Here is a 12,949-nt window from a genome sequence, read left to right as displayed (position 1 = left end):
ACTTTTCTCCTCTTTCTCCTTATTCATTCCATTTTGTTTCTTTACTCATAAAAAAGTGTTTTACTTAGCACTTCCTGTTCCTGATCTTAAAATACATACTGAGTTTCTAATTGTGGGGCTGATATCACACCAAAGTTTTCTGAAAGCAGCACAAAAGCTAAGATCTCAAATCTGCAAAACACATCTAAAAGAAATGTATAACTGCTGTGGAAAGAAACAGTTATGCTTAAACTACAACCATTGTGCTTAACTGGATCAGATTTCATTTCACCTGTCTCACCACTTCTCCTAATGTGGTCATGAAAAAGCAAACAGCAAATAAGAAATTAAAATTTTAGACATTTATACTGAAACCTACAAAGACTGTTTAAAAATTCCCTACATCATGGGGCTGGGAATATAGCTCAGTAGGTAGAATGCTTGCCTTACATGCACAAGGCCTTGGGTTCAATCCCCAGTATCACAAAAGAAAAAAAAGAGGTGAGGGGCTGGGGATGTGGCTTGGTCACTAAGCATCCCGAGGTTCAACCCTTAGTGCCAAAAAAAAAAAAAAAAGAAAGAAAGAAAGAAAAAGAAAAAAATTCCCACCATCATGAAGAATCTGTGAGTAGAGTCAAATTTCTTAAATGTTTCAAGTAATAAAGTGCCTTCATCAGAAGAAAAAGACAAATCTCTCATTATCTCCACTAAGAAATCATCAATATCAAAATATCAGTAACTACACATGAGTACATGTATATCACATACACAGTCTATCAAGTGTTTCTCAAATATTGAGGATTTGGAACCTGGTATCTATTATAAGAACATGATTGTGTAAAAACATGTAAAGAATGGAAATATTTAAAATGCACATCTGTATAAAGTATTTCTGATCTATCTTGAGCCTAAGATGGAAACAGCTCAGCACAAGGAACTGTGCATATCTCAGGAGTAATATTTTCTCAGCTTCAGTGTTTTCTTTCTTTGACGCCACTCAACACTCTGGAAAACTACCAAAAACCCATCTACTGAATGAAATTCACAGTCTCCATAGCTCTGTAATCCTAACTTCATTACACTTTGCAAACATCATGACACTATTTGCTCCACTTTCTTCCTGGGGAGTCTTGAAAATTTGAAAACTACCCACCTGAATTTCAAATCCAAATGTTCCATTGTCCTGCTTTTCCACAGTAACAAGCTTTCTATAAAAAATAAAATAAAATAAACCACATGGAGTTCAGAGTATCACATCTGATACATATTTATTATTAAAAATCACTACAACAATTAAGAATAACTGGAATTTGTGTAAACTGTAGAACCTGTTATGTGTGTGTGCATGTGTGTCTTAGCAACAGTCTGGAGAGCTATGTTCTTATGTATCTGGGTGGAAAACAACCAAAAAACAACCGAATCTCTTTACCTTTGAGAACAGGAAAATTCACCCAAAGAACTTGATCGAGTCAAAGCAAGCTGAAAAACAGAAAAAGCCTTCAGTTATCTTAAGGTCTTTAAAATACAGATATAAACTGATCTAAATCACACAGGAGCTTGTTCTTCACCACTCTCTTTGGCCCAGCTCCTGGGAGGTTGTTACATAAAGGCAGTCATTTCTAATCCCTAGTGATACCAAAGAACAGTTGGGAACCTGGACTTTCAGTTTTTCGTTTAAAGTAAGGCACTGTGACAAGAGTTCATGTAATGTGGAAGAAATCCAAAGCTTAGAAATATTACTTCATCTCTGGTCTGCATCTAAAGCCTCTGAAGATGAACAGTAACAATGTATGATCACACTCAAATCCAAAGAAAATAGCCCCCACAAAATGCCATGAAACCCAAATCTCTGATGTTTGGAGATGCTGATGAAATAACTGTGTTAAGTGTAATAGTTCAGGATGCTAATGTTTTTAGCAGGATAAAATAATCTCTACAGAAACAACTCATATACAAAACATGAATCAGGTGAAACCAGGGACTCAAAATCTCAATTCTATTTACGATTTATTTTTGCAATAGTTTTGGAAGAATGTAGTGAGATTCCCAGCCAAGAAAGGAAAGGAAACTCAGAATGGTTTTATAAATGGTATAAATAATATCACCTTCACTTCTCGGCATGTTGAAGAAAAGAATCACATAAACATAAACTTTCAGGATATATTCTACCATTTTAACAGAGGAGAGTCAATAAAGAAATCACACTTTGTTTCTTAGGGGACTGAAGCAGATTTTTGTGTGGTTTCTTTGTTTTGTTTGTTTGTAGTGTAGGAAAGGTTAATTAGCCCATTCTCAAGTATTGTTCCAAGGACCCTAAACATAAGCACATGCTACTAGCTAACTTGGTATTTAACTGCCAACTTAATATGGTTGTCATATGTAAGCAAATGCATAAAATGTCCCAATCCAGATAAATAGCCCAGATAAAAAATAAAATAAGTAAAAGATAAGAACCAGATGTAGAAAAATCCATATAAGAATTAATGCATATCTGACTAGTTACCCAGAAGCCTACGTTACTCTGGGGAATTCAAATTACCAGGTCCCAAATGCTAGCAGTCTCACAAATTTTCTGGAGTGTCCCAGTGTTAGTAATCCAGCCGCCAGTCAATGAAGTTAATGTAATGAAGAGGTGAACTCATCCCACATATTTTATGTAAATTAGTTTTATTTGCCTCTTTTATCAGTTTTGGACCTTAACTCAATAATATCCCCCTGAAGACTGAATAAAACAGAATGGCTCAGAGTGGGAAAAAATCCTTAGACTTGCTGAAAAGAATCTACTTTTGATTTATAAGGCCCAAGAGTACATAAAGCCTACAGAAATGTGTGGTTTGTTACAACCTGATTGGGCACCGGAGGTATATGGTGAATAAAAGACAGAGACCATTCAGTTGTTAGTGGACTGCCTCCTTGGAAGGAGGGCCATGAATTTAACATTCTGAGCATTCTCAATCTCACCCTTAGACTGGGCTCACAATTTCTTGATCTATTTTCATTGCCTTCATCTGCTTGCCTTCTTCCTTGAATTCAGATGCTTAAGTACTTAGGTTAGCCATATTTAATTATGTCATCTGTAATCAGGATGTTCTTGCTACCTTGTCTTCATGTTATCTATATATTCACATATGGATGGTCATAGGGTCATATGTGTATATATTTATATGAAGTACATATTTGACCAGATACTTCACATTTGTAGATAATCATCTCTATGCTTCAGGCCTCTTGGGGAAATGTATTTGTTTTTACTTTCCACCCAATTGCCTATCACAGGGCCTAGAATAGAGTGGGAACTTAAAATAGCAAAGGAGACAAACAGAAATAAACCACTAGACAACACAAGCAAGTGAATGTCGAGGGAAGACCCAAGTATCCAAGTACAAGAGTGTTGTATTAAGATATTCTTTAACTTTGTCTTTCATTAAATTAAGCATTCACAGGAAAACTCAAAGGTAATCACAAAAAAAAGATAAAAGTTTAATTCTCAAATAGATAGCAAGATTTAAAAATAAAAGAAAACAAACAGAAGGGGGGAAACTTCCCTCTATCCCAAAACAGCAGAAAGTAAAGAAAAATCATTAATAGAAAGCCAAGTAAGGCAGTAATGTCCTCATATACAACTGCTAAATGAATGAACGATGGTGGCAAGAGATGATAAATTATTAAAACATCCAGCCTTAGCAATTTCAAATGCCCTTTTCCTAGGCCTATAATCAGAGCATTAATAAGCCTCAAGATTTTCTCCAATTGGCCTTTTAAATAAAAAATCTAAAATCTCTTAGGTTCACAAAACAGATCAGAGACTTCTATAAGAATGAAAGTTCCCCACCTCCCCTTTTTTAACCGTTCTATGTATCCAGTTATACAAAGATGAAAATATTTGTCTTTCACAACATGAGAAACACAGGTGTTCAATTCCTGAGGACTGACTCATTTGTATTATTGTGACACACACACACAAAATCAGACTTAGTCCACTTATAAATTAAGTTTCCATTCTGGATTAGCAAAGAGTTGGTTATAGGCACCTAACATAAATAAAAGTCAATCTGAATAAATTAGACACCATCAAATTCTTTGACATTGGCCACATCTCCACACAGCCTCCTTGATTTTGATCCGGACTATCAGACTAAGGTGATGTAGAAATATCCCAAGGTTCACCCACCAAACTGTCTGCCCAAGTGACATTAAGCATGTCTAAGGTCTTACCAAGGGTCTTACACTTTGGAAGAATTTCCCTTGCACCTTTTCCCTAGGGTGAGCAGCTCAAAAATGTGACTAGCAGAGTTGGTGGTCCCCAGACCACCCTGCCAGCCAGAGCCTCTCCAGACCTGTAGTGAAGGCACCAAAAATCATGAATGAGGAACTGGTGTGCAATTCACGGCATATGCTGGCAACAGCTGTCTTTTATTACACATTATCTAATATGAGAAATCTAGGTTTAGCAATTTGGCAGGCTTGCAAAGCACACATTTGGTTATGACGGCTGAATACACAAAGTTCCTTATCTCCTCACTGGCCACTAATGACGCCTGGCATTGAACTTATCATCATTCTTCTGTTTTCAGTCAGATGACTTAAAAGATCAGGCATTAATATTCAAAATGTAATTTTTCCTACTATGAAGTGAGAAACCAAGACCAAACTGACTTCAGCTGTCAGTTATCAAAAGACAGGGGAAATCTGCCCCTCAGCCACATAGCTTGTTTGCTTCAAAGAGGCTCAAAGTTCAACACTCTAGCCACTTCTGCTGCTAAGTTACACATGGTTACTTCCTTATCCAGCTCTGAGTTCTCACTTCCTGAAAGAGTGGGATTAGGAGAGCATACAGAAACACAGGTGGGGTTTTTTAATGTTTTGAAAGTCTCAAAATATGAGTTCTGCTCTTTCCAGTCCCCTGTCTCATCTTTACTTCCCAATTGTTCCATGAATCACGCCTCATCCACTTTTGAGTCAGGAGCATTAGGACCACAGGGCTTCCAGAGACTGTTCAAAGATACAACACAATGACTGAGCTGATGTCAATTTTCTAACTTGTAAGTGCCCTTAAGGAACCTAAGCAGAATTTGCAGCTTCTCAGGAAGGTCTGACGGCAGACTCATGGACTTCTTAAATGCCACAAAATGAATCAAAGAATATATTTTTTAAAATTCCTTTGTAGTGAAATAAACATAGTTATCTACCTAACATCTTGAGATAGTCCCAATCCTCTGTAGGAAACCTTGGTCCCTGATAGATGTGCTGACAGAAATACTGAAAGCTCTTAAAGGGCAGAAACAACGGAGAAATACACATTACAGAGTTCAGCCCAAATTCCTTATCTGAACTTGCATGTGAAATCAGTCATCCAGAAATTGCCTATTTAGTAATGATTTCATAACTAAAAGAAACCCAAGCAAAAGGTATCCATCTGTGGTGCCACTAATACACAGCCAAGCTTCTTGCCCGTGTGAGGGGGTTCCTAGTTCTCATGATAGCATTCTGTAAAAACTGCTTTCTGTCAAGCACAATCACCACACCTTTGGCCCCCCACATTAACAAAAACTATCCTTCTTTCTTCTTCCTAAAGAGCTTTCCATTCCAGGAATTTTTCCTCCCTAAAACTGTGTTCAAAATTAGAAGCCTTACCGGGATGTCTGGTGCTTCCTACAAATGCAGCTATTGAAATAATCTGCACACACAGAAATTTATTTTTAAACAATTCTGAATGCAAACACGAACTGATTCTAAAGATTAATCTGAAACTAGAAGCTAACCAGATACAGCTTTGCAGAAACCAAAGCCAACAATAACAAGAAGTATGAATTGTTGACGTCAGCCCTCCCAGTGTTGAAAATAACAGTGGGCCGCAAAGCACCTGCTACTGTGATTGCCTCCCAGGGATCTTGTTGCCTGCTGTTCAGTCAGTGCCAAAAGGGTGATCATTCTCCCCAAACTAGTCTCTACTCACTGACTCACCACATTTCTAGAATAAGATTCCTAAATTCTTTACTGCTCAAACATACAGTGGCTCTCTATGTCCTCTCTATGTCCTCATGGTTCTACATCCTTGGATTCAACCAACCACAGATTGAAAATGTTCAACAAGCAAACACATTGAATCGTGAACATCCATTTGGAAAATTCCAAAATGTTGGGATAGATTGGAATCAAGTTTCATTGATAAAAATTGTATAGAATCAGAAGGTTGTATAAACCCAGAGGTTTGGTTTGGTTTGGTTTTAAAAGCAATGTTCATTACATCAAGAAAGAGCTCTTTGAATAGAGGAAGTCCAGCATGTCTGAGAATATGACAGAAGTGGAAGAGAAGAACTAGAAAAGTGAAGAGCATACACATACATTGATTGGTCTGGGTTGTATGTATGCACTCATGAGTGTATAAACACACACACACACACACACACACACACACACACACATTAATATGCCTAAATCCTCTTTTTAACTTCCACCAGTAATCAGATCTCTTCTACTGATTGCCTTTTTCTAACTCATGCTACTCAGGCTTAAAGTCAAATGTGCCTCCTCTGTCTTCAATACCTTTGATATTCAAGTCTTTCCGTCTCTTCTCCATTGTCTCATTTCCTCTTTCTCTAACTAATGCAAAAGTTCCCCCTTCACATCTAGTTTCTAGTCACCAACCCACCCAGTTTCTAGAATAAAGTTCCTAAATTCTCTTCTGTTCAAACACATTCAGTGGTCTCTGGGCAGGTCACATCACAGTCAGCTCCCTGTATCTGCAGGTTCTGCATCTGTTGATTCAATCAACTACCAACTGAAAAAATTCAAACAATGAAAAACTACAGGATCTGCACTTAACATGTACAGACTTTTCTTATAATTATTCTCTAAAGAATGGAATATAACAACTATTTATATAGATTCACATAATACTAGGCATTATAAGTGATCTAAAGATGATTTACAGTATAAGGAAGGCCATGCCTAGTTTATGCACTAGTATTATGCCATTTTATGTCTGTGACTTGAGCATCCCTGGATTTTGACATTCATTGTGGGGGAGGTGTCTTTGAACCAATTCTCCATGGATACCAAGGGATGACTATACTGCTTTCTCAGGGGAAGTTGTCCAAATGTTCTGCAAAGAAGCCCAGGTCTGAGGTCTCCTCGAACCTCCTGCCCATGCATGGGTCCCACTGGCACTATGACTATTGTTACACAATCCTGACCCCAGGCACTAGGATGGTGCCTCAGCAATAATCATTCCCTTCCTCTGTAAAATCCTTGAAGGTTGTATTCAAAGACATGCTACCTGGATGAAAGGATTTATGTCGATTTACTTTGTATAATGCTTATTCATTCCACTTCCTAAACTGTAACCCCTCCGGGCCACAAATGTGCTGCTCTACTCAGTGTCTCCTATGGGTAGCATGACATCTGTCCCCTTGTGGGTGCTCAGAAACTACCTATTGCACTGAAATGTCTGAGCTGAAAAGTAAATAAAATAAGTAAAGCTGCAGGTATGGAGGACATGGAGGGTGGGAAGTAAGTTTCGACTCTGATTCAAAAATGACCAGCTTTAGCAGTAAGTATTCTACCAAAAGCATGAAATCATGGCCTAGTCGAATGAATCATATTTAATATGATAGCTTCAAGCAAATAGAGAGAAAGGAAAACAGGCTGCTCTATATCTCAAAACTGAATAAAGATGTTGGTGTTTTCTTGTTGCTTTATTTTCAGATTGGTTGTCAATTGATGGGAATGTTCATCATTATATTAAACTTTGTACTGTAAAACCCCTTTGGATTGAGAAAGATGAATAATCTAGGTCATGGAAAATCATGTTCTTATCTTCACTGTGAAAAATACCAAAGACTTAACTCATTGGATCATTAAAAAAAGATCATGACTCTCCCTCCATGCTATAATTCCAAGATCCTGATATCAGAAGGATTCAGAGGTGCACATGATGTATACACAAGATTAAGGGAGAAAAAAAAATCGTGCTCTAAAGCAATTCTGAATATTTTGTAAATAAGTGCTTTTTAAAAGTTTAAATAACAGGATATAACAAATCTAAGAGTAAATCATAAAAATATGCTATGGTTTAGAAACTGAAGGACAAAAAAATCAGAATAAATTCAGGACTTGGATTTTTTTAAGTGAGTTTTCATCTTTAGAGAAATATTCTGCAATAAAAATTTTTAAATAACAGAATTTAGCCTTTCATAAGCACAGTCTGCATATTGGTCACTGTTAGGTACTGTACATTCCTTACCTAAGAATCACAGAGCCTAACAAGGGTGCTTCTACCATTATCTTCATTTTACAAGAAAGCAACCTGAATATTAGACTGGTGACTTGTGCAGTATCCCACAGCTACTAAATAGCTGAAGTGGCACTCTATCCCGCACTCACCTATCCAAAAAAGCCATCCTTCCCAAGAGCATGAGGCATGTGCCAGTGCCCTAGAGGTGAATAAAAATAACTTAGTGCACAGAATTTTTCCAAGAGAAAAAGAATTCTGTTTTGATTATAAACTGAAATTATTGTCAAAGACTGGGAATAGTGAGGATGGGAAGAAAAGAATCAATGAAGACAAAAAGAGGGAAAAGATCAAATCATTCTCATGCCCAACGATTTTCATTTTACTTGAGCACCTCTTCAAATGAGAAAAACAGTCTTTTAAGATGGAAAATAGGTGTTTGATTCTGGTCTCACATCTCTGAATTGGTCTTCTAGATCTGTGCGCACCTTGCCTCTTTCCTCACCCCTAGGCTTGGTCACTAATTCTGATTAGTATGAAGTCAGATGAACATATCACTCTACTCTCAAGAAAACACAAACACTTTTAAGGTTAAAAAAAAAATAGTCATCATACCTGCTTTCGTCCTCGAGGCAAAGTAGCCACAGTGTCTGCCAGCATCTGAATCCTTCTGTTATCATCCATGGTAAGAGGTCCTGTGAGGGTAGGGTAAGAGCTATATGCTGGACCCCCGCAGTAGTCCACCAAATTGCCATTGCTGCTCTGGTGCAGAAGCCTTTGTAAAGACATTGTGAATAAAGACTACTCCAGCTTGCACATGTCTGAGTGGCCTTGCAGGATGGGGGAAGCTAAATGTACTACCCTCTGACAAGTAATCAAGAGTAGCAGAGCAGAAAGAACCCACGTGACTCCTGTGGTTTGAGGTACTTGTTACACAAACCCTATCTTACTGTTCACTCCCATTTCTCAATGCTTTTTGCTTTAAGCTCCTCAGACAACCTCAAGCGATTTTTTTACAATTAAAACAAAAAGTTCTTTTCTTATTTTCTCCCTCAAACAGCCAGAACTCTTATCCTTTCATACTTTTTAGCTAGTTGTATTCAAAACTCCATCTGCCTTTTTATTTATTTTATTTTTTAAAAAAAGAATGAAACACTTCCCCAAGTTCTGCCATTTGTTTCCCATCCATGCTCTTCCTTAACGTTAGCAGTACAAGAGCCAGGATGTGCTGACAGTTCTTGTGAACATAAGCAAGAATTACAGGTGCTGGTCATAATGTTCTCTCCTAAAGTCCTTGTAATGTACTTTCCCCGAAGTAGGCACTAGCTCATTAGTGTTCATCAAAAAGACATTCTATCTATCATTTAGGTTATAGCCATTTAGCATTCTTCTCATTCCCCTTCTAGTACTTTGTCCGCTCTAAATTACCCACCATCTTTACACAATAGAGTGGGAAGGGAAAGCCAGCTCACTTAGGGCACAGTGTTGGCCATGGCTTAGATTGGACGTTATTGCAGCATCACTAAGTGGTCTGGGGAATGAAGTGGGCAAGAAGATAACAGGCAAATCGAGTTTCCAGTTGGTCCCTGCAAATGCCAATGAGTATCAAGGGGTGTCGGATGGCAATTTTTTTTTTTTTTTTTTTTTTTTTTTTTTTTTGTCCCCCAGAGGTCATGGGCAGGTAACTTTGAAAAAACTGATTTGGGGAAGAAGCAGGGGAGGCAGGTTAAAGGAATAATAAAAATGAAAGTGGAAAGAAGTTTTCTAGAACTTTAAATAGAGTTAGAAAAGCTTTGCACTAAAGTAGAATGTGTGTGCTATAAGTCAAGGTGAATTGAGCTCAAGCAAAACTTGTCAAATGTTAGTGGTAACAGGGCTTCCAAAGATGGAGTCATCAGAAATTTGTAAAACCCTGTCACAGCATGACTCATCACTACTAGAATAGAATTATGACACAGGCAAAATGATGTCCTCCCCCCCTAAAAAAATAAATAAATATATATATATATATATATATATATATAGATCTAAATAAGAGTTTACAGGTGCACCCGGCTTTTGGGGTAGGTAGTAGCCATGCTACAGATTTTGACAAGTAAATATACCAATTATTAAGATTTTCATGTCATATATGTTTGTATGTGTGTGTGTGTGTGTGTGTATATATATATATATATATATATATATACACACACACACACATGAGAGAAACTCATTTTTAAAATCATCTCTAGGCTATGAAGCACATAGCTATAATCAACATTTGTTGCTTCTGTTTTTGTTTTGTTTTGCTTTACTTTGCTTTATTTTGTTATTGTTACTGGGGATTCAACCCAGAGGCCCTCTACCATTGAGCTACATCTTTAGCTCTTTTGTTTTTCTTTTTCTTTTTCTGTGTGTGTGTGTGTGTGTGTGTGTGTGTGTTAGTGTTACTAGGGATTAAACCCAGGGTGGTAGAGCACTGAGCTACATCCTTAGCCCTTACTTCTCCCTCCCCACCCCCCTTACTGGGAATTAAATCCAGGGGCGTTCTATGACTGAGCTATACTCCCAGCCTCATCCCCTTGCTTTTTTTCATGAGGCAGGGTCTCACTAAGTTGCCCAGGATGGCCTTGAACTTTCAATCCTCCTGCCTCAGCTTCCCTAGAGACTGATATTACAAGTATGCATCACTGCACCCAGCTAAATCCACACTATTAATGATCCATCAATATATCAACTCCTAGGAATTTTTAAGTTATGTAAATATTTTAATATCATAAAATAGCAAATATAAATTATGTTTGCTTTCTCTAAGACTACATAGGCCAACTGACACAACAAATTTTATAGATGAGTACAAAATTTATACCAATTCCGTATCTTACACTGATCTTCAGCTGTATATTATAAAAATAAATCAATAATTAAGGAACTGGAAAATTATTATGTAATTTATGAAGTGTGCTTACAAGCAGAATCATTCAGATTATGGGCTTCATGAGTGTAACATCAGAAGCAAAGGTGTTTGGTTCTAATATTCTGTCAATAAATATGTGGTCACACCTGTTATTTATATCCTTATTAACTGTTCAATTTTTATTGGTCAGTTCCTGTTCTGATTGCCAGGCCCTGTCATACTAGTGATTAGATATTTTAAATAATATCCTGATCAAATGTGTTCCTTGTGATAAACTGTAGGAAAACACCTTTTTTTTTTTTTTAATGAGAATGTGGCTTTCAAACATCAAACTCTTTGACATATAAAAATGTTTGACTTATAAAAACTGTTCTACTATTTACAAATTTGCTTCTCTTTAGGATTTATCTGGGGGCAATTATAATAGCCTGAACTCTCTTCCCCTACAGACTCCACTTTACTTTAGAAAGGTGTTTCTGAAAATAAATCAGATCAAGCTGTCTACCAACTCGAAAGGTTTCAAGGGTACCTCACTGTGCACAGAATAAAATCAAATAAAAATATTTCCAAGCTCTTATCTGACTTCATTTTCTGAAATTTTATATCATATATTTTTAGATCTTTCTTTTGAGATATTACATATTATACCTGGATTATAGTTAATTGTATGCAAGTCTATTTCTCCACTAATACCTAATTTTCTCTAATTTCTTTAAAAGGAAGGGCCATTAAATTTATACTTCATGTCTTAAGCATAAAAATTGTTCAGTAAATATTTGTTAATAAAAAATGTAGAAGCAATATATATTGAAAAAGGGGATTTTTTTTAGTTCAGAAATACTGTTGTTCTGAAGCATCAAATAAGATAAACCAAATTTGTAGAAAATAGATGTACTATAAGCTCATATTTCAAATTGCAAACCTCCCCAAAAGGTTAACTGACAGATAAGTACAGAATCTCTCTTAAAACTGTCAGCGACATGCTCAATAACTAACATTCCTTTATTTGGATGGGGAAGAACATTCCTCTTATTTGGAGCATGTTTTAGTCAGCTTTTTCGTTGTTGTGAACAAAAGACCTGACTGGAACAATTAGAGGAGGAAAAGTTTATTTGGGGGCTCACAGTTTTAGAGCTCTCAATCCACAGAAGACCAAGTCCATTCTTCAGGGTACCACGTGAGGCAGAACATCATGGCAGAAGAGTGTGGTGGAGGAAAGCAGCCCAGGACAGAGAAACTGTCCTGAAGTACAGAGAAACTAAGCTCAGCTCACCAAATATGCACTCCAAAGGCACACCCCCAATGACCCACCTCCTCCAACCACACCCCACCTTTCTACAGTCACCACTCAGTTAATCCCTATCAGGGGATTACTGCACTGATTGGGTTAAGACTCTCAAAACCCAATCATTTCACCTCTAAACCTTCTTGTATTGTCTCACCCATGAGCTCTGAGGAGACACCATGCCATAACAGGGCATTTTGTTCATACATAAGGAAATACCCTCGGAAGGAATTAGTCTTGAAATGAACCCTGAGGGGTTGGACATGGAAAAGATTTGGTAGAGGCAGGTAAGAGAGATATGCCAAAGAGTGGGGAACACAAGGTCTTGGAGAAAATATTGCCAACCATTTCTAATCCTTATGAGAATCTTAGGCAGCTATAAAATGTTCAGAGCAGAGTTCCGGTGCTAAGCTACTACTTAGATTCAAATCCAGACTCTGCTGCTTTAAAGAATAAGCATTGAATTGTGTCTCCTAAATTCTTATATTAAAGCTCTAATCCTCTATGTGGCTATACTTGGAGATAGAGCCGGTAAGGGCATAATTAAGTCAAA

General features: G+C 37.2%; 1 protein-coding gene across 1 annotated transcript in view; it reads right to left on the bottom strand.

Annotated features, from left to right (window-relative positions):
* The window catches only part of Cytip (cytohesin 1 interacting protein), a 28,367-nt gene extending 19,295 nt beyond the window's left edge, over nucleotides 1-9,072 (bottom strand). Inside the window, exons 1-3 of the mRNA XM_027937920.3 lie at nucleotides 8,828-9,072; nucleotides 1,409-1,458; nucleotides 1,133-1,187 (exon numbers count right to left, since the gene is read on the bottom strand). Coding sequence (XP_027793721.2) covers nucleotides 1,133-1,187; nucleotides 1,409-1,458; nucleotides 8,828-9,001 — 279 coding nt within the window. The 5' untranslated portion in view covers nucleotides 9,002-9,072. The remainder of the gene's footprint in view (nucleotides 1-1,132; nucleotides 1,188-1,408; nucleotides 1,459-8,827) is intronic.
* Between the last annotated feature and the right edge of the window lie 3,877 nt (nucleotides 9,073-12,949).

The sequence above is a fragment of the Marmota flaviventris genome, chromosome 11, assembly GCF_047511675.1.
Source record: "Marmota flaviventris isolate mMarFla1 chromosome 11, mMarFla1.hap1, whole genome shotgun sequence".
Lineage (NCBI taxonomy): Eukaryota > Metazoa > Chordata > Mammalia > Rodentia > Sciuridae > Marmota > Marmota flaviventris.
Note: the sequence above shows the minus strand (reverse complement) of the source record. Positions and strands in the feature narration are given on the sequence as shown.